The sequence below is a fragment of the Ammospiza caudacuta genome, chromosome 11, assembly GCF_027887145.1.
Source record: "Ammospiza caudacuta isolate bAmmCau1 chromosome 11, bAmmCau1.pri, whole genome shotgun sequence".
Lineage (NCBI taxonomy): Eukaryota > Metazoa > Chordata > Aves > Passeriformes > Passerellidae > Ammospiza > Ammospiza caudacuta.
Window position 1 is genome coordinate 1758620 of NC_080603.1, and position 25841 is coordinate 1784460.

The 25841-nt window shown below is 51.2% G+C and overlaps 1 protein-coding gene across 1 annotated transcript; it reads left to right on the top strand.

The window, feature by feature from the left end:
* The first annotated feature begins 2980 nt into the window (after window positions 1-2980).
* Window positions 2981-3913, top strand: LOC131562405 (olfactory receptor 14J1-like). The gene has a single exon (XM_058812097.1). The coding sequence runs from the start codon at window positions 2981-2983 to the stop codon at window positions 3911-3913; it is 933 nt and encodes a 310-aa protein (XP_058668080.1).
* Window positions 3914-25841: the final 21928 nt, after the last annotated feature.

Sequence of the window (25841 nt, forward strand, 5' to 3'; positions counted from 1 at the left end):
CATATGTTATGAAGGAAGGGGGCAGAATCCCAGGTCTCAGCCACTGGTTTATGGGGAAATCAAGGATCTTAAAAGGCAGCTAAAGAGCATAGGAAGGACTTACTTTGTTTTAATGGGCTAATGACAGCCATGTTTACAGCACATGCCCTAACTCCCTGATTTAAAATATATTATGACCATTTTGTTATCACCTACAGAATACACCCTGTGGGAAGGGGGATGGAAGTGTTTACTTAATGAATTAATAGCAGACTATGCTAATAATGATGCAAGGGTGGAATTGACAATCAACCATATAGCTGGAGAAAGACAACACAGCCTACCAGATGATCAGGCAGCAGGCATCCCCAGAGAAGTATTGGATGATATCAAAGAGATGGCTTTGAAAGCTGCAATCCAGGTATCAGATGATAGCACCCTCAATTTGGACTACCTTGGGTGGCTGCAGCTAAAGCTTTAGGACAATTAGACCATCTTGGGTGCCTGTTAAGTAAGCAAAACAATGCTACCTCTCACACATTGAGTGGCGTGCTCTCAGACATAGAGACCATCAGACATGCCACCTTGCAGAACAGTGATAGAGTTTTTACTCTGGGCACATGGGCATGGCCGAGTAGACTCTGAGGGCGTGTGTTGCATGAACCTCTGCAGCCACAGTGAGTCAATCCACAAGAGCATTCAAGTACTGAATGAAGAGTTCAAGAAGCTTCAAGTGGAAAACAAAGACTAGTTCAAAAAACTCTTCCAATACAAGGAACTGAAGGGTTGGATGATGTCTAGCTAAAACAGGATTATTAATTCTCTTAGTGGTTGTTGTTGTATTGTTAATTGTCCCATGTTTGTTTGGATGCTTTCAGAAAGTCTTACAAAATTCTTTCAGTTCCATCTTTGTTGTAAAAGAGAAAGGGGGAAGATACCCAACACAGGCTCCTCATGGACTTCTTGAAAGAGAGAATTGGAGGCCAGGATGGCACAAAAACTTCTCAGAGACTCGATGTGGGAAGGAAAATTCTTAAAAGTACTTAAAACTCTTCTTAAATCCATAAAGTACCTTAAAAACCTTCAGTATCTCAAGGCATTAATGAGCCTCACCGAGTGTAAGTACAAAGCTCTCAAGGGACACGTTAAAGCAGATAACTGGGGCCATGACTGCACAAACCTCTCACAGAGGCTGTATCAGAAGGGAAATACCAAGTACCTTGAAATAACTGAAGTACCTTGAAGCATTAATGAGCCCCACTGAGTGTTGCTACTCACAAATCCTCTCCAGGGACTAATTAAAGCAGATAATTGGAGGCCATGGTTGCACAGACCTCTCAGAGACTCCAAGGCAAAAGCCAAACACAAAGTCCTTTGAAAAACTGCAGTCCCTGCAGGGAGCATTAAGGAGTCCCCACAGGGCCATTCGTGAGCCAGGCTCCCCAGGGAATCCTTCCAGCAGATCTTTAAGGCCACTGGGATGTGGGCTAACGGGGGATGCTGAGGGCAGGACAAGGGGCTGACAGTGCCCAGCCTGGCTGGGGCTGTGCCAGGAGGCCCCAGTGCCTCAGGACAAGGTTTCTTCTCCCAGCCCTTGGTGGCACAGACCATGCTGCTGTGCCCCAGGGCACCAAGGCTTGGCTTCTCTTTGTCCCCACCTGTCATCACTGCCTCCAGTTCTCTGCTCTGCCTGGGGCCTGGGGACATTTTCTCAGTTGTGTTCCTCAGTGGGACCCATTAAAAGTCCAAGAAACTTTGGAGTTGGATTCTGCCTTGGAGTTCTGGAGAGGTTTCTTCAGCTCCCTCTCAGGGACTGACATTCAAAGCCTGACCACAAAGCCCCAGAGGCTCATTAAAGTCATGGTGCTGTGTCTGTGCTGCTGAGCTGGGCTGGGCTCCTGGCACAGAGGCAGGTCCTGGTAACCAAGAAGAGCTTCAAAAGCACATTTCTCTTGATGAGCAGCTCTTCTGCCAGCCCAGCAGGGCTGGGGCATTGCCTGCAGCCACCCCGGGCACAGCACAGAGAGCTTCATACAGTAGGGGCTGGGAAGGTGCTGAGAAGTGTCTGGGGCAGAATCACTGCCAGCCCTTGGCACAGGAACCGCTGGCTGCAGGACAATGCAGCTGCAGCTCCTGGAGTGATCTCCTGAAGCTGGACCATCCCAATGCCTACAGACCCTGTGAGTACATTCTCTGATTGTCTCTTGTGCAGAGCAGCCAGGGGTGCCCAGGGCTGTCCTGCAGAGCAGGGTCCTGCAGCCCAGGGCGCTGTGCTGGGGCAGGGACTCTGCTGCCTGCCAGGGACATCTGTCAGCCAGCCCTGGCAGCTGCTCCCAGCACTGGGGGACAAGATCTGCGGGAACAGAGACAGCTGCTAAGGCTTGGGAGGGCTGTCATGGTGTGGTGAGGATGCTGCATTGTTCAGGACTGCTCCCAGCATGGCATTGAACTGCAGAACATTTCCAAGTAGATTATACAGGGAGCGGAGCAAGGCAGGAGCTGCATTAAAGGGAAAATCCTGCTTTTTTAAACTACTGGTCTGGGTTGCCTTGATGGGAAATTGCAAGTAGATATTCATCTGGCAGTCCAGGATGAGAAAAAAATTTTTTCTCAGATGTTGCTAAATGAGGCAGTGACAGAAATCAGCACAGGGCCCCTTAGAAGCTGCATCAGTCTCATTTATCCAGTGTCCTCAGGGTTGCTCTGATGTTGCCATCAGAGCCTGCAGTGCCAGAGCTGCCCCTGGGCAGTGCCTGATCTGGCAGAGGTCTGCAGGGCAGAGCTGAGCCCCCAGGGCTGGGCTGGGCTCTGGCAGCACTGGCAGGGCCCAGCCCTGGGAACAGGGAAGCAGCGGCTGGCAGGGACAGCTCCAGGCAGCAGAGCCCCGGACAGGCAGTGGGGGGAAAGTGCTCCCAGGCTGTGCTGGGATATTTAAAGTCCTCTCCAAACCAATTATTCCATGAATACTTTTTTTACAGATCCCCAAGCCAAGGCACAGGAAATGTCCAACAGCAGCTCCATCAGCCACTTCCTCCTGCTGGCATTGGCAGACACACCGCAGCTGCAGCTCCTGCACTTCTGCCTCTTGCTGGGCATCTCCCTGGCTGCCCTCCTGGGCAACGGCCTCATCATCAGCGCCATAGCCTGTGGCCACCATTTGCACATGCCCATGTTCTTCTTCCTGCTCAACCTGGCCCTCAGTGACCTGGGCTCCATCTGCACCACTGTCCCCAAAGCCATGCACAATTCCCTCTGGGACACCAGGAACATCTCCTACACTGGATGTGCTGCTCAGGTCTTTCTGGTTTTCTTCTTTCTTGGATCAGAATATTACCTCCTGACCTTTATGTGCTACGACCGCTACGTATCCATCTGCAAACCCCTGCACTACGAGACCCTCCTGGGCAGCAGAGCTTGTGCCCACATGGCAGCAGCTGCCTGGGCCAGTGCCTTTCTCACTGCTGTCATGCACACAGCCACTATATTTTCCCTGCCCCTGTGCCATGGCAATGCCCTGGGCCAATTCTTCTGTGAGGTACCCCAGATCCTCAAGCTCACCTGTTCACACTCAAACCTCAGGGAATTTGGGCTCCTTGGGTTTTCAATCTGTTTGGAATTTGGTTGTTTTGTGTTCATTGTTTTCTCTTATGTGCAGATCTTCAGGGCTGTGCTGAGGATCCCCTCTGAGCAGGGACGGCACAAAGCCTTTTCCACCTGCCTCCCTCACCTGACTGTGGTCTCTCTGTTCGTCAGCACGGCAGTGTTTGCCTACCTGAAGCCCCCCTCCATGTCCTCCCCATCCCTGGATCTGGCCCTGTCAGCTCTGTACTCGGTGGTGCCTCCAGTCCTGAACCCCCTCATCTACAGCCTGAGGAACCAGGAGCTCAAGGCTGCAGTGTGGAGACTGATGACTGGATGGTTTCAGAGACATTAAACTGCTGGCCAATTTCTGCCAATCACTTGTACTAAAAGACATCTTTCATACTTCTTGTTGCTTTGGTTGTGGTTTGTTCTTTTTTCCTTTGTATTAGTTTTTCATATTGTCCACAAAGAAATGTCATTGTTTTTGCCATTTCTCATTTTGTGTCTCTCCACCTTGAGAGAGTGGAGAGTGAGAGAGTGTCTCTCCACCCTGTGGCCAGAGACTGTGTCAATGAGGGGCTGCACTCTTGGTGGCTTTAAAGGAACTAAAGGATCTCCCAGCCAAGTTTTTTCCAGAGATACCCTTGTGTTCCCTACTCTGGAGTTGCAGCAGCAATGTCTGTGTGCAGAGCTGGGGGGGCAGATCAGTGTTGGCACAGCAACTCTGCTCCTGCTTGCCACACCATCCCTGATCCAGGCCAGGAGCCATTGACCTTCTTGGCCACCTGGGCAGACTCATGTCCAACCTGCTGTCCATCAGTCCCTGCAGGTCCCTTTCTGCCTGGCTGCTGTCCAGCCACTCTGTCCCCAGCCTGTAGCACTGCAGGGGTTGTTGTGGCCAAAGTGCAGGACCCGGCACTTGGTCTTGTTAAACCTGATTGTATTGGATTCATCCCCTGGATCCACCTGTCCAGGTCACTGTGCAAAGCCCTCCTATGCTCCCACAGAATCCACACTCACACCCAGCTTGGTGCCATCTGCAATTTGTGAATGGTGGACTCGATCCCCTCACCCAGATCATCAGTGAAGATATTAGACAGGATTGGGCCCAACACAGATCCCTGGGGGACACCACCAGTGCCTGGACACCAGGTGAGTGCAGCACCATCCCCACCACTCTCTGGGCCCAGCCTCCAGGCAGCTCTTAAATCTCCCAGCAAGGAGGGAACCTGCCCAAGCTGTGGGCTGCAGCTTTTCTGGGGAATGCTGTCAGAGACAGTGTCAAAGGATTTGCTGAAATCCAGGTACACAACATCCACAGCCTTTCCCACACCCACAGGTGGGTCACCTGGTAATAAAAGGAGACCAGGTTGGTCAGGCAGGACCTGCCTACCCTAAATCCATGCTGGCCGTCTCTGATCCCTCAGCCATCCTGTGGGTGCCTTGTGATGGCATTCAAGGTAATCTGTTCCATAACCTTGCTGGGCACCCAGGTCAGGCTGACAGGCCTGGAGTTCCCAATCTCCTCCTTCCAGACCTTCTTGGGGATGGGCTCACACTGGCACCTCCAGTCCTCTGGGACCTCCCTGCTGAGCCAGGACTGATGGTAAATGATGGAGAGCAGCTTGGGGAGCTCATCCACCAGCTCCCTCATCCCCCTGGGATGGATCCCATCTGATCCCATACAACTGTGGGCATCTGAGTGGCTCAGCAGGTCACCAACTGCTTCCTCCTGGATTCCAGGGGGCTGTTCTGTTCCCTGTGCCCATCTACCAGCTCAGGAGAACACTTGTCCTGAGGACAACCTGTTCTAATATTGAACATTGAGACAGACAAGATTTTAAACAGTTCAGCCTTTTCTTTAGTTACTAATTCTCCACTGCATCCAAATAAAGAGTAGAGGTTATCTTTATCTGGTGTTTTGCTACTAATTTATTTATAGAAATATTTCCTATTATTTTCCACAGAAGTGGCCAGATTAAGCTCTACTTGAGCTTTCACCTCTTTCCTTTTCTTTCTGCATAACCTAACAACATCCTTAAATACTTTTTAGTTGCCTGTCTTTTCAAAATGATGCATCCTCTTTTTTTCCCTTAAGTTCATACCAAAGATCCATGGACAGCCAGGCCAGTCATTTTCCTCACTAGCTCATCTTTTGCCACACTGGGACAGGCTGCTCCTTCCCCCTTAAGATTACTTCCTTGAAATGTGTCCATCCTTCCTGTACCCCTTTGTTTTTAAGGGCTGTTTCTTTTTTTAAAAAAAATCTGTACCTTATTTGGTATTCCTCAAATCTGCATCCTTAATAGGCCAAACCTGCCCTTCCTAATTAAAGTGCAGAAATTTTGTTGCTGTCCCTCCTTCTCTCACAGAACATGGAAAACTTTATTATTTCATGGTCACTGCACCCCAGGCAGCCTATGACCCCCACATCTGCCACCAGCCCTTCTCTGTTTGTGAACAGTGGGAGACAGAGCTTTCCTTGGCAGTGGGAGTGTTACCAAAAATTCAGTAAAACAGAAAACTCCTTAACACCAATGTAGCATAAAGAAGCAGCATTCTTTATTCAGGGGGATGCACAGGGGATAGCTCCTCCCAAAGCTGTGTGTACTGAGTACAGGAAAGTTTCTGTTTATTTTCTGTATTTTGCTCACAAATTCATTGACTGTCCTGGACTAAACATACATATGATAATCATTTCCCCAAAATCATTAACATATTCCCCCCCCCCCCCCCCTTTACCCATGCGTTCTTCTGTCCTGGCGGTCTCTCTGGTGGTCCCTGGTGCTCGTGGACCCCAATGTTCCCGTGGGCCTGGCTGAGCTGGCAGGACACTGAGGCTACTGAACTTCCAGTTCCCCTTCTCACACAATGGGCATTGTGTGCTTTCCATAGGCCTGGGGTTTTGGAGAATAATGTCCTTGTGTCAGCTCAGCTGGTGTAGACAATTTATCATCTGGTAACATGAGGATGGCTGTGGGCTGTGTGATATCACAGAGTGGGTTATGTGGAGTCATTGAGGAGCTATGACAAGATAGACTGCCTCTGTGACATAACAGAGCCAGCTGTGACATCACAGGGAAGAGGTCTGACATCCCAGAGCAGACTATGATATCACAGAGTTGGCTGTGACATCAGAGACCAACTCGGTGACATTGGAGAATGGGCTGTGACCTCACAGAGCAGGCTGTGACATCCCAGAGGGGCTGTGTGACATCCCAGCAGGGCTGTGTCAGGCCATTGGGTTGGTCATTCCGCCCTAGCTCACCCTCACAGTTTCTCCCAACAAGTCCAATGCTGTTCATGCCCAGCAGGATCCCTGTCCCCTGGGATCCCCCTCAGCCCACCTGGAGCCACAGCCTCCACCAAAGGATGTTCCACAGGATCCACCCCAGAGCCTGACACGGGGACAAGGGGCCAGGGCTGTGTGACCAGGACATCAAGGACGGGGATTATCCAGGTCACTGTGGCATGGTTTGGGTTGCCCAGGGCAGGAAAGATGTCTGGCAGCTGGGGCAGGGTCTGGGAAGGGCCTCCAAGGTGGGGCTGGAGCCCTTGGGCTGTGAGAAGAGGCTGAGGGAGCTGGGCTTGTCTAGCCCAGAGCAGGGAAGGCTGAGGGGCTCCTCATGCCAGCCTGGCAGTGCCAGCGAGGAGGGGATGGAGAACACACAGCTAGGCTCTTCACAAGGGGCTGGGGGGAGACAAAAGCCAATGGGTGGAAGGGGAAAGAGGGGAGATCAGCCAGGACAGGAGGTAAAGAAATGATTCAGGCGGGTTTCAGCATTTCCTCAACACCAAGAGCAGCCTTACCTCCCTTCTCCATCCACCACAGACAGCTTTGCAAATCAGGATTTGTTGGAGCTGTTTTGCCCCCACTCCAGGACAAGAATCCTGATACAAGAACTTAATTGTGTTTGTATCTATCAGAGAACTATGTTTGTGTGAAAGTAATTTTAGTACGGAAATCACTTGTGTATGGTGGACTCATCAGACACTGCTGAGACATAGCACATAGCTCAGGGAAGAGCGTGATTGTTATTAAATTGTGTCCTGTTCAACTGTGGTCTGTTGGCCATGAAGAGAAACTTTCTGTGCCTCCGAGTCTCACCAGTTCCTGACCCCCAAAGGACAAACCTGGTGAGTTGTTGTTCCCAATGTAGTGGTGGCACTTGCATCTCCCTCCACATCCAGAGCAGAGCTCCCTTGTCCTAGAAAGTCCCTGGCAATGCCGGGATGAAGGAAACAGGAGAGGCTCTTGGGATCAGGGGCAGGGCACAGCCAGGGAGAATGACTTTTGCATTTGATGGAGCTGTGCCTTCCCTTGGCTTTGTTGGCTGACAAGAAATGAACATCCCTCTGTGTCTCGGGCAGCTCCTTCTCCAAGGAAAGCAAGTGGGAGTTGGAGCCAAGGAGCTGAAAGCTGCAGGTGCAGCCTGGGCTGGAGGGAGCTCAGATTTGCACAAGGCTGCTCTGAGTGCCAGGGCTTGGGTGGGGGAAATGGTGGGGTGGGGTAGGGACAGAGTCTGATTGATTGTCAGCCATGAAGGGTCTTGATTTCCACATCTATTCAAACTGCATGAGGAGGTACTTGGATTCAGTGTCAATTGGAGATTGCATATATAATTGAATTAACAGGTAAAAGAAATCTAAACAGGACGTAAAAAATATTTTCTCACTCTTTTTAAATAGAATACATTCAGTTTGAATACACTTCCGGAATCTGTCAAATTAACCACAGATTATTTGGAAACTGAAATCAAATTATTCCTAGAGGCTTAGCTTGTTAAGGTGCTCAGGATGTTAATGAGCCCTGGGACACTGAATTCCTGAACTGAAGAGCTGAAGGCTGAACAAGCCTCTGGAGCAGTAAAACTCAACAGCAGCCTCTAAGCTTTTAGAGTGTGTGGAGGACAACTTTTTGTCACAGCTAGAAATGAGCCCAGAAGGAGAGGGACCATGTTCGACCTGTTCTTTGAGAATAGAGATGGGCTGGGCGGAGATGAGGTGGTTGGAGGCCGCTTGGGGAACAGTGATCATGAAATTATAGAATTCTCAGTATTTGGTGAAATCAGGATAAGCATCAATAAGACTTTCACATTGTGCTTCCTGAGGGAAGACTTTGGCCTGTTTAGGAGACTTATTCAGAGAGTTCCTTGGAAAATAGTCTTTAAAAAGAAAGGAGTCCAGGAAAGCTGGATGTGCTTCAAAACAGAGATCTTGAGGGCACAGGAACCAACTGTCCAACCAACCCTGTGTGTCAAAAGATGAGTCAACAAGGCAAACATCCAGCCAGGATGGGCAAGGAGGTTTTGAAGAGACTTAGGAATTAAAAGAGGATGTATCATTGTTGGAAGGAGGGTGAGGTCTCAGAAAATATTTAAGGGGGTTGCTAGGGCGCATAAGAAAAAAATTAGGGATACCAAAACTCAGTTCAAACTTAATTTGGCAACTTCTGTAAAGGATAATAAAAAATGTTTTTATAAATATATTAAGAGCAAAAAGAAGAGTAAGATCAAACTTTGTTCTCTATTGAATGAGGGAGAAAACTTAGTAATTGCAAATGAGGAGAAGGCAGAGGTGCTTAGCACCTTCTTTGCCTCAGTCTTTAGTGAGAAGACAGCTTGTCCTCAGGACAGCTGTCCTCTTGGGCTGGTAGATGGGGTCAGGAGCAGAATGGGCCCCCTGTTATGCAGGAGGCAGAGAACTGCTGAGCCGCTTGGATGTTCATAAATCCATGTGACCAGATGTGATCCACCCCAGAATGATGAGGGAGCTGGCAGATGAGCTTGCCAAGTTGCTCTCCATCATTTACCAGCATTCCTGGCTCACTGGTGAGGTTCCAGATGACTGGAAGCTGCCCAATGTGACACCCATTCACAACAGGAGTGGGAAGGAGGATCCTGGTAATTATAGGCCAGTCAGTCTAACATCAATACCCAGCGAGGAAATTGAACAGTTTATACTGAGGGCTATCACACAGCACTTACAGGATGGCCGAGGGTATCAGAGCCAGCCAGCAGGGGTTTAGGAGGGGAAGGTCGTGTTTGATCAACCTGGTCTCCTTTTATGACCAGGTGACCCTCCTGGTGGATGCAGGAAAGGCTGTGGATGTTGTGTGCCTGGACTCCAGCAAAGGCATTGGCACTCTGTCACACAGCACACTCCTGAAAAAGCTGCAGCCCAGGGCTGGGACAGGAGCACTCTGTGCTGGGCTCAGAACTGGCTGGATGGGCCCAGAGAGTGGTGGTGAACGGTGCTGCATCCAGCTGGCAGCGAGGCGCCAGGGGTGTCCCTCAGGGCCCTGTACTGGGGCCAGCTCTCTTCAATATTTTTATTGATGACATGGATGAGGGGATTGAGCCTTTCATTAGTAAATCTGCAGATGACACTAAGCTGAGACCGTGTGTCCATCTGCTGGAAGATAGGAGGGCTCTGCAGAAAGGCCTGGAACGGTTGGCGGGAAAGGCAGAGTCAATAAGATGAAGTTTAATCAGTCCAAGTGTCAAGTCCTGCATTTTGGCCACAATAACCCCCTGCAGAGCTATAGGCTGGGGGCGGTGTGGCTGGACAGTGCCCAGGCAGAAAGGGACCTGGGGGTACTGGTCAACAGCAGCTGAACATGAGCCAGCAGCGTGCCCAGGTGGGCAAGAAGGCCAATGGCTCCTGGCCTGGATCAGGAATGGTGTGGCCAGCAGGAACATTTTGGTCATTCTTCCCTTGCATTTGGAACTGGTGTACCTGGCATTCTTCCCCTGTACTGTATCTTGAGTGCTGAGTCCAGTTCTGGGCCCCCCAATTTGGGAGGGACACTGAGGGGCTGGAGGATGTCCAGAGAAGGGCAACAAAGCTGGTGAGGGGTCTGGAGCACAAGTCCTGTGAGGAGTGGCTGAGGGAGCTGGGGTTTATTAGCCTGGAGAAAAGCAGACTCAGAGGTGACCTTGTCCCTCTCTACAACTTCCTGAAAGGTGGTTGTAGCCAGGTGGCGGTCAGTCTCTTTCTCCAGGTAACAACTGACAGAACAAGAGGACAGAGTTTTAAGTTGTGCCAGAGGAAATTTAGGTTGGATATTAGGAAAAAGTTTTCGACACAAAGGGTGATAAAGTATTAGATTGGTTTGCCTGGGGAGATGTTAGAGTCACCATCCCTGGATGTGTTTAAAAAAAGATTGGATGTGGCACTGGGTGCCATGGTCTAGTTGAGTTGGTGTTGGGGCTGCATTGGACTCGGTGATCTTGAAGGTCTCTTCCAACCCAGTAATTCTGTGATTCTGTGACTCAATGATCGTAATGGGTCCCTCCCAGCTCAGCACCTCCTGCGATTCTCATCCTTTGGCTCAGCCTTTGTGACCTCTTGAGGCGCTGACAGGGCTGATTGGGACAGAGCAGGAGCGGGGCAGCCCCAGTGTTCCCCTGTGTGTGACAGCCCCAGCATTGCCTTGTGTGTGTGTGACACTCCAGCAGTGACAGCCCCAGCGTTGCCCTGTGTGTGTGTGACACCCCAGCGGTGACAGCCCCAGCGTTGCCCTGTGTGTGACACCCCAGCAGTGACAGCCCCAGTGTCCCGTGTGACAACCCAGTGGTGACAGCCCCAGCGTTGCCCTGTGTGTGACACCCCAGCAGTGACAGCCCCAGTGTCCCCTGTGTGACAACCCAGTGGTGACAGCCCCAGCGTTGCCCTGTGTGTTACACCCCAGCAGTGACAGCCCCAGTGTCCCCTGTGTGACAACCCAGTGGTGACAGCCCCAGCGTTCCCTCCCTGCAGTTGCTCCAAGAGAAGCGTCCAGAGCCGCATCCAGTCCATGGAACTGAGCGGCCACTGCCCACCCCGGCCTGGGCTGATGTGGATTCTGTTATAAATGAAACTAGGTCTCAATATTCAAGCAGCAATCAATTTATTAATTAATATGGTAAAGCATGAGCAATACAGCACTGGGTACAGTGGGGGAAGTTTTCCCTCCAACTGCACACCGATTGTTGAGGCTTACAGGTATTTATAGGGGCACTCATCAGCTTTCTCAGCAGTTTCTATTCCTAATTTTTACTCATCAGCAGTTTCTATTCTCAATTTTTACGACACAATTCTATACCTATTGTGATTTAGTTTTTCTCAGGATGTATCCCAGAAAGGAGTATCCCCAGATGCTGGTGGTTTGGTTTCCGAAAGAAGGAAGAAGTCTCCCTGACGGCGTGGTCCAGATTCCAGATGTGGGTCCACCTTTTAAATGCGAGGACTATAAATCTCATAACAGTGATGTCCAGCCTCCCTTGGTTGAAACTATTAATCCTTGAGTTGATGTTCATCCTCCTTTCACAAGCTGCTTTTCACAGTTTTGTTAAGGTGTGAGATAAGCATGTTTCCTTTTTATATATTCTAAAGCTATAGTTTCAAAGATCCTTAGTACAAGCAATATTCTAAATTATACTTCAAAATGTTATTATTGCAAAACTCTTAAAGGCTTAACTACAAGCAGAAAGTTCCTGCCAAAATGTAACATCCTTAAAGCTTTAATTCAAATGCTCCTAAATCAACTTCAGACTTATAAAAGTTAATTACAAACAAAGGATAGGTTCAAAGGCCTTATTCCGTGCTTTACTTTCCTCAGTAATTATTAGAATTGTCTTTATAACGGTCCCATGGTCAGTTTCCACACATATTACAATCACAAATACCGCAATGCCTGGCATATGTACCTGGCACGAAACACAGCTTTGTATTTCACAGGGGGCACAGGGATGGCTCCTGTGAAGCTGCTGGAAGCTTCCACCATGTCTGGCACAGCCAATTCCTGGTGGCTTCAAAGATGGACCTGCTGTTGGCAAAGGCTGGGTCAGTTACAAATGGCGGTAATGCCTCCATGATAGCAGATTTAAAAAGAAATCAAAATAGAGATTGTGGCACAGTTTTAACTCCAGTCAGAGGAGAGCAGAGGGAGAACATGTGAGAAGAACAACTCTGCAGATATCAAGGTCAGTACAGAAGGAGGGGCAGGAGGTGCTCCAGGCACTGGAGACCCAGGCACCCTGCAGGAGAGCCATGGAGAGAGGGGCCCTGCTCCCAGGCTAGAGCAGCCTGTCCCTGGAGGAATGCACCCCCTGGAAGAGTGACCCATGCTGCAGCAGTTTGGGAAGGACTGTTGTCCCTGGCATGGACTCATACTGCAGCAGTTTGCAGAGGGCTGCTGCCCCTGAAATGGACTCACATGGGAGAAGCTCCTGCAGAACTGTCTCCCTTGGGAGGGACCCACGGTGCAGCAGGGGAACCACTCCTCTCCCTGAGCAGGGGCAGAAGTCATGGGTGATGAACTGACCATAACCCCCATTCCCTGACTCCCTGCACTGCTGGGTAGGAAGTAGAGCTGGAAGGAGGGAGGTGAGGAGCTTATTTTATTTCCCCTTTTCCTGCTCTGACTTTGTTAGTAATGAATTTCACATCTCTAAGCTAAGCCTGTTTTTCCCAGGACAGTATTTGATGAGTGATCTCGCCCAGTCTTTATCTCAACCCATGAACCCTTTATAAATTCTCTTTGTTCAGCTGCAGAGGGGAGTGAGTGAGCAGCCCAAATGGATGCCTGGCATTTGGCCTGGGTCAACCCACGACACCTTGGTACCACAGGGTCACAGTGGACCCTTGGTTCTATGGGGTCTCATTGGTTCCATCAGGCCCTGCAGGGCCACTTAATTCAACAAGGCCCCAAAGTTTCACAGTGGTCTCCAGGATTCCATGAGGCCCTGCAATGTCAAAATGGACCTTTGGATCCCTGGGGGCCCACAGTGTCACAATGGGCTCTTTTGGTTCTACAGCTTCACAATGGCCCCTGGGTTCCATGTGTCCTGCACTGTTCTATGAATCCTTAGTTCCATGGGGTCCTGTAGGGTCACAATGGTCTCCTTGGTTTTGTGGTGCCACAGTTGCCATAATTTCCATGGTATCACAACTGCCCTTGGATCCCAAGAGGCCCCAGAGTGTGACAATGGCCCCTTGCTTCCATGACGCCCTGTAGTGTCACAACGGTGTCCATGATTCCATCAGGCCCTGCAGTGTCACTGTAGACAGTTGGTTCAATGGCATTCCACAATGTCACCACGGCCCCTTGGTTCCACAGAGCCCCACTGTGTCACTGTGGTCCCTTTGGTTCCAAGGCTCAGAAGTGCCAGAATGACCCTTTGGTTCCATCAGGCCTTGAAGTTTCAAAATGGTCTCCATGGTTTCATGAGTACCCCCTGTGTCACAAGAAACTCTTGGTTCCCTGAAGTTCTCCAGTGTCACAACGGGCCCTTGGTTCCATGAGGTTTGGTAGAGTCCCAATTGACTCCTTGATTCCATGAAGCCCTGCTGTATCACAATGCTGTGAGAGTCTGTCCTAATTTTCCCTCATCTGCCTCACGATTGTCCTTGGGAGACCACTGAAGAGAAGACTCCCCCTGTCTATATCTGGCTCTGAAGGAGAAAAGTCACACGCCATGGGCCCTGAGACCTGAAAGCTCAGTGTTAAGCTACTGTTTTCACAAGTGTGTTTGCTGTATGCTAAGAAGAGGGCACCATGCCCTGTTTGCAACAATAACAGCTTTGGAAGCTGTCCCACCTCTCTGCCTGGCTGGACTTCTCCTGAGTTCCAGGTGGTCTCCCACCAGAGACCCTCACCTGTTTTACAACCACCGTGACAGACAGAGATGTGAGAAGCTTTTCCATCAAGGACTGAGACATGAAACTCCTAAAAAGGCTCCTCTGCTCCTTCCAAGGACTGAGACTGAAACCCCCAGCCTGGGGGAGGTGTGTGGGGAGGCAAGCTGACCAAAGCGAGATGTTTGCCTGCAGATTGTGACACTGGACCGAGAATACAATGGCTCTCGCTTACTGCTAAGAACATAGACTACCTGTTACATCTATCACGCTCATTTACTGCTGAGAACATGGACTACATGGACTACCTGTTACATCTGTTCCCTACTGTATCTGTTTCCCCCGCCTCGCAATTTTCAGTAATAAAAACCTCTGAGTTAGCTAGAGCCTTTGAGATCTCCCCAGCGTAGCAGGCGGACCATTGGCTAGACTGCACCAAAGGACTTCGTCTCTGCGTTGGTAGCTATATCCCCTCTCTCTCTCTCTCTCTCCCCCTCTCTCTCTTTCTCTCTCTTTTTCTCTCCCTTAATCCCTCTATTGCATTTTTGCTGTAGTTATTTCAATAAAACTGCATTTGTTTTGATTATCACTGCAAACCCCCTTGTACCGTGTTGGTGTTTTGCACTCTGAGATCATTCCTACGAACCATCAGGTCATCTGTCCCCTAGGACGGACCCTGACAAATGCCCATGGTTCCATGAGTGTCCATGGTATCACCATGGTCTCCATGGATCCCCAATATCACCATGGTCTCCTTGGTACCATCCAGGCCTTGTAACAAGAGATAGGCAGCCATTTTGTGCCTTAGATGAAAGGCTGCAGAACTCATGCTTGTGAGGCTGTGTCACTGATAAGAAACAAAACCTGCCTGAATCTGAACAGCAAATATCATCTCAAGTACCTTCAATCCCAGCCTCGACAGAGGTAGAAAATACAGAGATTCCCCAGTAAATCAAAACCAGGGACCATATTTGGAATGCAGGCAAAATGCATTCAAGTGCATTCAAATGCACTCGATATGATGGGGAGGTGATAATCCCCTATTCCAAGAGTGAACTTAAGAAGGGCTGACTATTGAAGGAACTACAGAGAACCACAATATAAGAAAAGCAGGTGGCACAGGTAATTGTGGGATAGAGAGACCAGAAAGCAAGAGCAGATGAACCAGCGCAGTTGCCACCAAGAAGATCAGGTTCACATGCCATGGGCAACAACATCATCAGGCCATGCCACGATCCCCTGGTACAAGGGGGGTCACGATGGTTCGTTTCACTGATCTCAGGGTGCAAAGACACACAGCAGGGGACTTTCAGTATTAACCAAAACAAATGCACCTTTTATGGAGTGCCCACAGCAGATGCAACAGAAGGATTACAAAGGAGATAAGGATAGAGAGACAGAGAAAAGGAGAGGGGGAATAGCTACCAACAGAGAGATGAAATCGTTGTGGTCCGGCCAATAGATCCATCTGGTCCCTTTGGGGAGAGTCTCAAAGTCTTCCGTTAACTCAGGGCTCTTTTATAATCTACCGCCAGGAGGGAAGCAGGACGGCACATGGAGGGAACAGTGGAGAATAAATCCATTGGGAACAGACACAGACACTCCAGTTCTGAATAGCACAAACCGGTGCCAGCTGTGAGCTGGGCCCGTTGTTTCAAGACTGGTTCCTATGGGAAACATCCCGCTTCCTATGGCAGACAATGGGCTCCAGTCAGGCCAGCACCCCTGGGTAAGAATTTGAAGGGTCTCAGTCCTTGGTGAGGGCTTCAATCTCCGTCCTTGACGGCAGTTGTGAGGCAGATGAGGGATCTTTGAACTGTCTCTTACAGACTGACATCCCAAAACATAAAAATAGTTATGCATTTCCATTTAAAAATAAAATCTACCGAATTACTAAAATTATAGTTATTTTTCTTATTTATAATAGTATTATTCTATATTTGAATTACCAAATTTTATTATTTATTTTATAAAGTCCATACCTTTTAAGCAAGCAAAAAATTTATTGGTCATTTGTTATAAGTAACAAAATTCCCAACATTAATTCATTCAGCAGTGTGGCTATTGATTTTGCCTTCTTCATCCTAATTAGAGCTCTTTTAAATCCTTTTGTCATCTTTTTTATCATTTTCACAGACAGGGTAAAAAAGGCCACTTTGGGGTCCATGGAGAACTTTCTGGGGCACATTTGGGGCAGTTCTGGGTCTGGGGAGGGAATTCAGAGAGAACTTGAGGGTCTGGAGGACACTTGGGGGAGACAGGTGGGCACTAGGAGGGGCACTGAGGGATTCTGAGAGAGAGTTTGGGGTCTGGGGCAGCACTTGGGGGGTTCAGGGGGGCCCTTGGAGGTCAGGGAGAGGAATTTGGGGCCCTTCGGGGTCCGGGCGGGCCCTTGGGAGGCTCTGGCGGGGCTCTATGGGCCGCGGGGTGTGATGGGAGTTGAAAACGCAGGTGTAATATGGTTAAACGATGCCGCAGAGCATCATGGGAGTTTGAGGCGCAGCTGCACTGGCCCTCAGTAGGGCGTGGGGCATGACGGGAGATAAAGTCCCAGCTGGAACAGCGCTGGACGTGAGCCGCGGAGCATTATGGGAGCCGTAGTCCCAGAAGTGGCTCCAACAGAGCGTTTAAGAGTCCGGAAAGGCTCCTGGGGGACACTTCTGCATCCGAGCCGCGACTTGAGGTCCGCGGCTAAACGTAAACGGTTCGGGAGAATTTGTGTGGAGCTCGGGGAGCTCTAACCGGGCTCTTTAGGGCCAGGGCACGGCAGGAGTTTTAGGCGCAGGACTGTGTTATGAGGGGTTCTGGGGCTGCGGGGGAGGAGAGGAGATGAATTCCCAGAAGTGGCTGTACCGGGCATCTGTAGGGTTGGGAGCACTCAGGGAGTCTGGGGATGCTTCCGGGGGGTCCCGAATGGGCACTGAGGGGGCACTGAGGGATCCTGGAGGGTCTGGGGAACACTTAAACGACAACGGGGGAGCGGATCCCAGGGTTCTGTGGAGTGCGGGGCATGACGGGCGTTGTAGTCCTGGCTCCAATGAGGCTCAACGGGGCTGCGGGGCATGACGGGAGTTGTGGCTGAGATAGGCACCGTACCCGAGTCTCTGATCTCTGGCGCTGATTGGCTTCGAGTGATGACGGGCGGGAATCTCGGCAAATGGAATGCGGCAAAGGCGGGAAGAGCCTATTCAACTTCTCCAGTCCCTCCCAGTACAGCCCAGTTCATCCCCAGTACAGACCAGTAGAACCCCAGTACAGCTCAGTTCATCCCAAGTAGAACCCAGTACAACCCCAGTGCCCCTCCAGTCCCTCCCAGTACAGCCCAGTCCCTCCCAATAACCATGAGTTTATTCCCAGTCCCTCCCAGTTCATCCCAATGTCATTCACAGGATGCCCCAGTGTCCCCAGTTTTCTCTACAACGTTCCCAGTCTCCCCAGTTTGTTCCAGTCCTCCCCAGTGTCACTCCCAGTGTGTCCTAGTGTCTCCCACAGCATTCCCAGTGTCCCCAGTATGTCCCAGCATCCCACAGTGTCACTCCCAGTATGTCCCAGTGTCTCCCACAGCATTCCCAGTGTTCCCCAGTATGCCCCAGTCCTCCCCAGTGTTTCCAAGAAGAGTTTAATTTCTCATGGTGACTGTGGCAGCCAAACCCAGCAGTGGGGTCAGTGCAGTGCCCATTGCCACAGCCCCTTGCAGTGGCCCAGTGCAGCTTGGGCTGATGATCCACCCTCACAGCTGGCCCAGGGCAGCTCTGCAGTGGCTTTGGTGGCACCTGGGGCTGGCACACACCTGAGCAGTGTGTCTGTTTGCAGTGGGGAAACTCAGGAGTTTTATATTGCTTCAAAATCCCCAAAAAGTGAAAACCCCTCTAAAGATGAGTGCAGCCAGCTCTGCAAGCACAGCAGGTCCCAGGGGAGTGAGGACAGACAGGATGGGGCTGGGCAACGTGGAGCAAGGCTGTCCACACTAGGTCAGAGCTCCAGGCACAGCTTCTGTGAGCAGGCCAGAGCTGCTGAGGAGACACCCTGGGTCAATATCAATCACAGAATGCTGCAATTACCTCTGCTCTAAAGAGAGATAATATAAAATACTTCATTTGAAATAAGAATGTGTATTTCTTACAAGTTCTTTGAAATCTTTCTCCATCACTGAACTCGGAAAACTTTAATGATTCTCACAGGGCTTTGGTGTTGTTTACTCAGTCCCTGAGAGTGTCTTCAAAAAACTTCTCAAGAACTCAAAGTTAAATTGAAACTGTCAAGTTTCTTGAAGTTTTAATGTGTTCCACCGAGGGATACGACTGGGAAAGTGTCCCCAGGTTCCAGTTAGAGCAGAGCACTGGAGGCAGTGATGACAGCTAAGGACAAACAAGGCAAAGGTGTCTCTGGTGCTGAGGAAAGCTGAATGTGTTTGAGGAATGCAAAGGGCCAAGGCCTGAGCGCCAGCCCCTGGCCAGGCAGATCCTGTCCCTCCCTCCTTACTCAGGGCTCTTCCCGGGATGGGCACTGGCATGTGGGGATGTGCAATGGCAAGGGCAGGAGCATGGGGCGGCCCCTGCCAGGCTGCTGAGCAGGGACAAGGAGGCCATGAGGCCCCAGGCCTGCAAGGGTCACTTGTCCCCTCGTGGCCTCAGGCCCAGGGCCAGCAGCCATGGCCAAAGTGCTGCCCAGGTTGGCTCTGGCAGGGCTGTCTTGCAGCTGCTGCCCATCCCTGTGCCCTGTGCAGCCCAGGCTGTCCCACGGTGTCCCTGCCCTGCACCTCTGTCCCTGCAGGCTGTTGGCATCCCTCGGCTGCCCCACCTGGCTGGGCCCTTCCTTTGCTGACAGCTCTGCCTCCTGCCTGCCTCTGCCTGCCCACACAAAGCCTGGGGCTGATACCAAAAGGGTTCTTTCCATTTTTACTGCGCCTGTGAACTTTCAGCACAGGAACAAGGCATGCAGGGGCTGCTTTCCCAGCAGGAATGGTTGGAAGAGAAGAAGAAGACATCTGGCTCAAGGGTGCAGGGATAGAGAAAACAAGGAGTGAATCTGGGAACTTGGGGTGGGTTTTATGGAAATGGGTAAATTGTAATTCACATTTAGTGACTGTATATAAGCAACACACTGGTAGAATCACATGTCCCTATAAGGTTAGGAGTTATCCCATGTTGGACCTTAGGCCTGAATAAATGACACCCTCTGAAATAGCAAATTAGTGTTAAGGAGCCTTATTCTGATATTTCAGAGATTTGGTGACAGCGGGGCCTCACAGAAACATTGGGTCAGATGTGACACTGTGCAAACTCATGGAACAAAGGGTCCATGGCGACACAGCAGAACCACATGGAACCAAAATCCATTTTGGCACACTGGGGCCCCATTGAACCAATGGTCCATTGTGATACTGCGGATCCAGGGAGACCATTGTGACCCTGAGAAACCTCTTGGAACCAAGGGGCCATTATGACACAGCAAGGCCTGGTGGAACCATGGGTCCACTGTGACTCTGCAGAACCTCACGGAACCAAGGTGACCATGTTCTACTGCGGAACCTCATGGAACAAAGGGTCCATGGTGACACTGCAGAACTAAGGAGACTGCTGCTGGCAGTGTGACAGCTCATGGAACCAGAAGTCCATTGTGGCACAACAAGGCCTGATGGAATCAAGGATCACTTGTTAAGCTGCATGGCCTCATGGAACCATGAGCCATTGTGACACAGCGTGGCCATGTGGAGCCAAGGGGCCACTGTGACACTGCAGATCCAAGGAGACCATTGGGACTGAGGAACCTCTTGGAAGCAAGAGTCCCCACTGTGGGGCCCTGTGGAACCAAGGGGAGCACAGTGACATTGGGGGGCCTCATGGAACAATGGAGACTGTTCTGACACTTTGGGACCCACTGGAACCAAGGGGCCGTTAGAGCATGGCAGGGCCTGGTGGAATCAAGGGGACTGCAGTGAACACTGTGGGTGTCCATGGCATGAAGGGTCCATGCTGACACCGTGGAACCAAGGATTCCATTGTGACACTCTGGGGCATCATGGAACCAAAGGTCCATTGTGGCACTTCAGAGCCTTGTGGAGCCAAGGGGACCATAGTGACTCTGTAGGGCTCCACGAAACCAGTGGTCTGTTGTGACACTGAAAGTCCTTATGGGATCATGGAGACCATTGTGACACTACAGGCCTCATGGAAACAAGGAACCATTGTGACACTGTGGAGTCTTGGCAGGCCAAGGGGCAGTTGTCACAGTGTGTGGCACCATGGAACCAAGGAGCCATTGTGACACTCCAGGGCCCCATACAACTATGGATTCATGGAACAGTGCGGGACCCCATGGAACCAAAGGTACATTGGGACATTGTGGGGCCTCATGGAATCCTGGAGGCCATGATGACACTTGGAGGCCTCGTTGAATCAAGGGACTCTGCAGGGCCTCATGGAACCAAGGAGACCCTTCTGACACTGTGAGTCCCCATGGAACCAAGGGGCCATTGTGACACTGCGGCACCAAGGAGACCCCTGTGACACTGCCAGGCCTCATGGAAGCAAGGGACCATTGTGGCACTGTGGAGCCCCATGGAAACAAGAGGCCAGTGTGACACATCTGGGCCTCATGGAACCAAGGATCCAATATGACACCACCACTGTGACCCTGCAGGGCCCCATGGAAACAAGGGAACAAGGAACAGGTCTGGTTGGCTTGGCCTGACTGGTCCAATTGCCCTTGGCATGTCGAGGGTCTCTTCTTATGTACCCCTGAAACCCTGGGGCTCTGGGCTTTCCTTCAAATGGGAAAGAACTGCTCTTCTCATTCAAGCATCCATGGCCAAAATGGGATTCCCTCTCCAGCCTTCCCAATATGCAGGGATTGCTCCCAGACAAAAGCTGCCATTGCCAACAAATCTGGCTGCCTTTCGCTTCTTGAGAGCTGGGTCTCACCTGGGGCTCAGTGCTTTCCTTCCTGTAGAAAAGAAACATCCTTCTCAAGGTGCCCATGGCTGAAATTGAGATTCCACCTCCAAAAGTCCTATATCCAATTATTGCTCCTATACTAAAGCTGCCCTTACAGACAGGTCTGGCTGGCCTTGGCCTCCTGAGGGCTGGCTCTCACCTGCCTTCCAAACACAGGGGCTCTGTGCTTTCCTTTCTGTGGAGAAGAATGGACCTTCTCCTCCAGGAGAGAAGTGGCTGACATTGGGATTCCACATTCATAATTTCAAGTAACCAATGGTTGCTCCCAGACGAAGCTGCCAGGAGAGACAGATCTGTGTGTCCTTAGCTTCTGATCACTGCAGTTCATCAGCCCCTGAAACACTGGGGCTCCGTGGTTTCCTTCTTGTGAGGACCACTGTGACACTGTGGGGCCCCATGGAACCAAAGGGCCACTGTGAGCCTGCAGGGCCTCATGGAAGCACAGGGCCATTGTGACACTGCAGAAGCAAGAAGATTGTGACACTACAGGGCCTCATGGAACCAAGGGAACATGGAACAGGTCTGGCTGGTTTGGCCTCCCAGGGGCCACCTGACAGGTCCAACTTATCTTGGAATGCTGAAGGCTGCCTCTCATCAGCCCTTGGAGAGCTGGGGCTCTGTGCTTTCCTTCCTATGGAAAAGAACCATCCCTCTTTCCTGGTGCCCATGGTCAAAACAGATACTCCCCTTGAAACATTCCCTATGTGCAAGGGTTATCCCAGACAAAAGCTGCCAGGACAGAGAGCTCTGGCTGGCCTTGGCCTCTGGTGGTCACCTCTCATCTCAAGGAAGCCCTGAGGAAAGTATTTGAACAGGTTTGACTACTGGAACATCAATGAGTCTTTCATCCTCTGAAAAACTCAGATGCTCTTCTCATCATGTGTCTTTTTCTTCTCATTGTATATTATGCATGAAATAATATTTTCAGCTAAAAACTCCTTTTCTTCTCACTCTGCCAGTGTTATCTGTCACCAAGCACCTCCTCTACATATGCATCCAGGTCACCTGTATAAGTAACCACAAGAAATAATCCAGCAGGAATGATTTGTCTGTGCTCCCATCCGTCCCATCTCCTCTGGTGCTGGAGATGCAGCCCCAGCACTTGGCAGGGCTCAGGGGCTCACAAGCTCAGCTCCCACCCAGAGAACTTGCAGACCCTGGGCTGCTCTTCTTGGCCCCTGCACGCTCAGCCAGGCTGAGATGGACACTGATGGTTTCTGGGCCAGGCTCTCTGAGCCCAGCCCAGCTCCCTGCAAGCTCTGCCAGCTGCCCTGAGCTCTGGGCAGCACGAAGGGCCTCTCCCCAGCCCAGCCCAGCCGGCTCTGGCCCCACAGCTCTGCTCAGGCCAGGGTGCTCTGGGCACTGGCCCACGGCCTCAGCCCCTGGCAAGGGCACAGCAGCAGCTGCAGCTGCCACAGGACTCAGCCCCAGCCATGGGGGAAGGTGCTTGGCCAAGGCCAAAGGAGGCTCCCTGGCTGCCCTGCTGCCCTCGGGCTGAGGTGCTGAGAGCTCTGCAGCCCCTGCTGCCATCCCATCTGCACAGGGAAGCACAAGAGTCGCGGCCTTGGGGCCCTCAAGAGCTGCTCCTGCTCCAGGCCCAGGGCCCATGCCAAATCTGGGGCAGCCACAAAGCTGTGCCCATTTCTGTTCATTGCTGCTCTGATGGGGATGGATCCTCAGCCACTTGGAGGGTGCTGATGAATTTTCCTGCTCCAGAGGCCTCTTCTTTCTTGAGCTCTTCAGTTCAGGAATTCAGTGAGAAAAGCTCATAAACATTTGTTCAAAACACCCAAACACGACAAGCCCATGGGAATAATTCAGATCTTCAGTTCTTCTGTGGTTAATTAGACAAATTTCAGAAGTGTATTCAAAGTCAATCGACTATATTCATAATAATGAATACAGAATTGTTTTGTCCCGTTTCGGTTTCTTCTTGTGTTTATAGATTGCTATCAGCAATCCCCAGTTGATATTGATCCCCAGCCCCTCCTCATGCAGTCTGAACAGATACGAAAATCAAGCCCCTTCATGGCTGACAATCAATCAGACTTTGTCCCTACCCCCTCCCCACCATTTTCCCCATCCAACCATTGGCACTCAGAGCAGTAGAGGAATGGAGTCACATCCAGGGCTGTCCCCAGGGCTCAGGATTGGGGCCAGGTCAGTGAAATCTCTTTACTGCTGCTCTGGATGAGGCCATCGAGGGCACCCTCAGTCCGTTCCCAGGGGAGCCCACGCTGGGTGGGAGTGTGGCTGTGCTGGAGGGCAGGAAGCTCTGCAGAGGGATCTGGACAGGCTGGAGCTATGGACCCAGGACAATAGGATGAGGTTCACCAACGCCAAGGGCAACGTCCTGCCCTGGACTCACAACCACCCCAAGTCCCTGGCTGTGCCCTGCCCCTGATCCCCACAGCCTGTCCTGTTTCCTTCATCCCTGCATTGCCAGGGACTGTCTGGGACAAGGGAGCTCTGCTCTGGGGATGGAGGGAGGTGCAGGTGCCACCACTGGAGTGGGAACCAGAACTCACCAGGTTTGTGTCCTTTGGGGATCAGAAACTGGTGGGACTCAGAGGCACACAAAGTTTCTCTTAATGGCCAACAGACCATGGTTGAACAGGAAACAATTCAATAACAATCACACTCTTCCCTGAGCTCTGCGCAATGTCCCAGCAGTTTCTTATGAGTCCTCCATTCGCAAGTGATTTCCATACTAAAATTAATTTTAGAAAAATATGGTTCTGTGATAGATACAAACACACTTAAATTCTTGTATCACGATGCCCATCCTGGATTGGGGGCAAAGTAGCCTGAACAATTCCCAATTTTTTAGGCTGTCAATGGTGCATGGAGACTGGGATCAGGCTGCTTTTGGTGTTAAGGAAATGCTGAAACCAGCCTGACTCATTTCATCTCTTCCTGTCCTGGCTGATCTCCCCTCTTTCCCCTTCCACCCATTGGCTTTTGTCTCCCCCCAGAACAAACTTTCTGGCTGACTGCAGAGGCCAGGACAAAGCTGAGTGGTTTCCCTGGTGTCCCCCAGCCCTTGCTGGCCCCAAAGGCTGATGGCATTTGTGCTCCCTCAGGTTCATGTCCCCACACCAACAGCATGGGGGTGGTCTCCCTGCTCTGTGCAATGAAAACAGGGGCTCCTGAGCCAGTGCTGCTGTGTCTGTGCCTGCAAGGATGGGGCACCTGTGTGAGCCGGGGGAGAGGCCAGGGCTGCAGAGGGGGGATGTTGTTGGCAGCTCCATGAGGATGCTCTGGGATGCTGCCCTGGGCTGTGCAGTGCACTGGGGATGGATCAGCCCCTGCTCTGCTGCTGCTTCCCGTCTGCCCCAGGGCCAACATGCAGAGCCCCAGCCATGCTGTTTGCCCCCAGCCTGCCCATGGCCAGCCTGGGGCTGCTCACAGGGCTTTTCTGTGCTAAACATTGGCCGGGGCATGTTCTTGAGAGAGCCTGGGCAAGGAGCCTGGAGCCCCCAGGCCCTGTGCTGAGGCGTCAGCGCTGCCCCAGCAGTGCCCATGGCCTGTCCCTGCTGCAGCCCTGACAGTGCCACCCCCAGGGCTGTGCCCGGCCCTGAGAGCACTCAGGCCCTACAGCAACACCAGGGCCACCAGGGCAGAGGGGCAGGGCCACAGCAGCAGCACTGGCAATGCCAAGTGCTGCTGCTGCTGGGCCCAGCTGCTGGGCCAGCCCTGATCTGCCCCCAGCTCTGCACACATACATTGCTGCTGCAGCTCCAGAGAAGGCAACAAGAGGGGCATCTCTGGTGAAAACTCTGCTAGGAGATCCTTTCTTTCATTTAAAGCAACCGAGAGCACAGCTCTTCAGTGACACAATCTGTGAGCTACAGCAAATTTGGAGGTAAACAAAATGTAATGAAGCACAACAAATATCTTTTCTTTGTGGACAGTATTAAAAAACTGAAACAAAGGAAAGAAAAGAACAAAGAAACCACCAAATCAAGCAACAACTATCAAAGATAAATTTTTTTACAAGTGATAGATGAGTTTTATTACAAGTGATATGCAGAAACTAGCCAACAGTTTAATGTTTCTGAAACCATCTACTAATCAGTCTCCACACTGCAGCCTTGAGCTCCTGGTTCCTCAAGCTGTAGATGAGGGGGTTCAGGACTGGAGGCACCACCGAGTACAGAACTGACGCTGCCAGATCCAGAGATGGGGAGGAGATAGAAGGGGGCTTCAGGTAGGCAAAAAATGAGGTGCTGACAAAGAGAGAGACCACGGCCAGGTGAGGGAGGCAGGTGGAAAAGGCTTTGTGCCTTCCCTGCTCAGAGGGAATCCTCAGCACAGCCTTGAAGATCTGCACATAGGAGAAAACAATGAACACAAAACAACCAAAACCTAAGGATGCACCAACCACAAGGAGCCCAAGTTCTCTGAGTTTGGAGTGTGAGCAGGAGAGCTTGAGGATCTGGGGGATTTCACAGAAGAACTGGCCCAGGGCATTGTCATGACACAGGGGCAGGGAAAATGTATTGGCTGTGTGCAGCAGAGCATAGAGAAAGGCACTGGCCCAGGCAGCTGCTGCCATGTGGGCACAAGCTCTTGCTGCCCAGCAGGGTCCTGTAGAGCAGGGGTTTGCAGATGGACACATAGCGGTCGTAGCACATGACGGTCAGGAGGGAAAATTCTGTTGCAATGAAGAAGATAAAGAAAAACACCTGTGCAGCACATCCA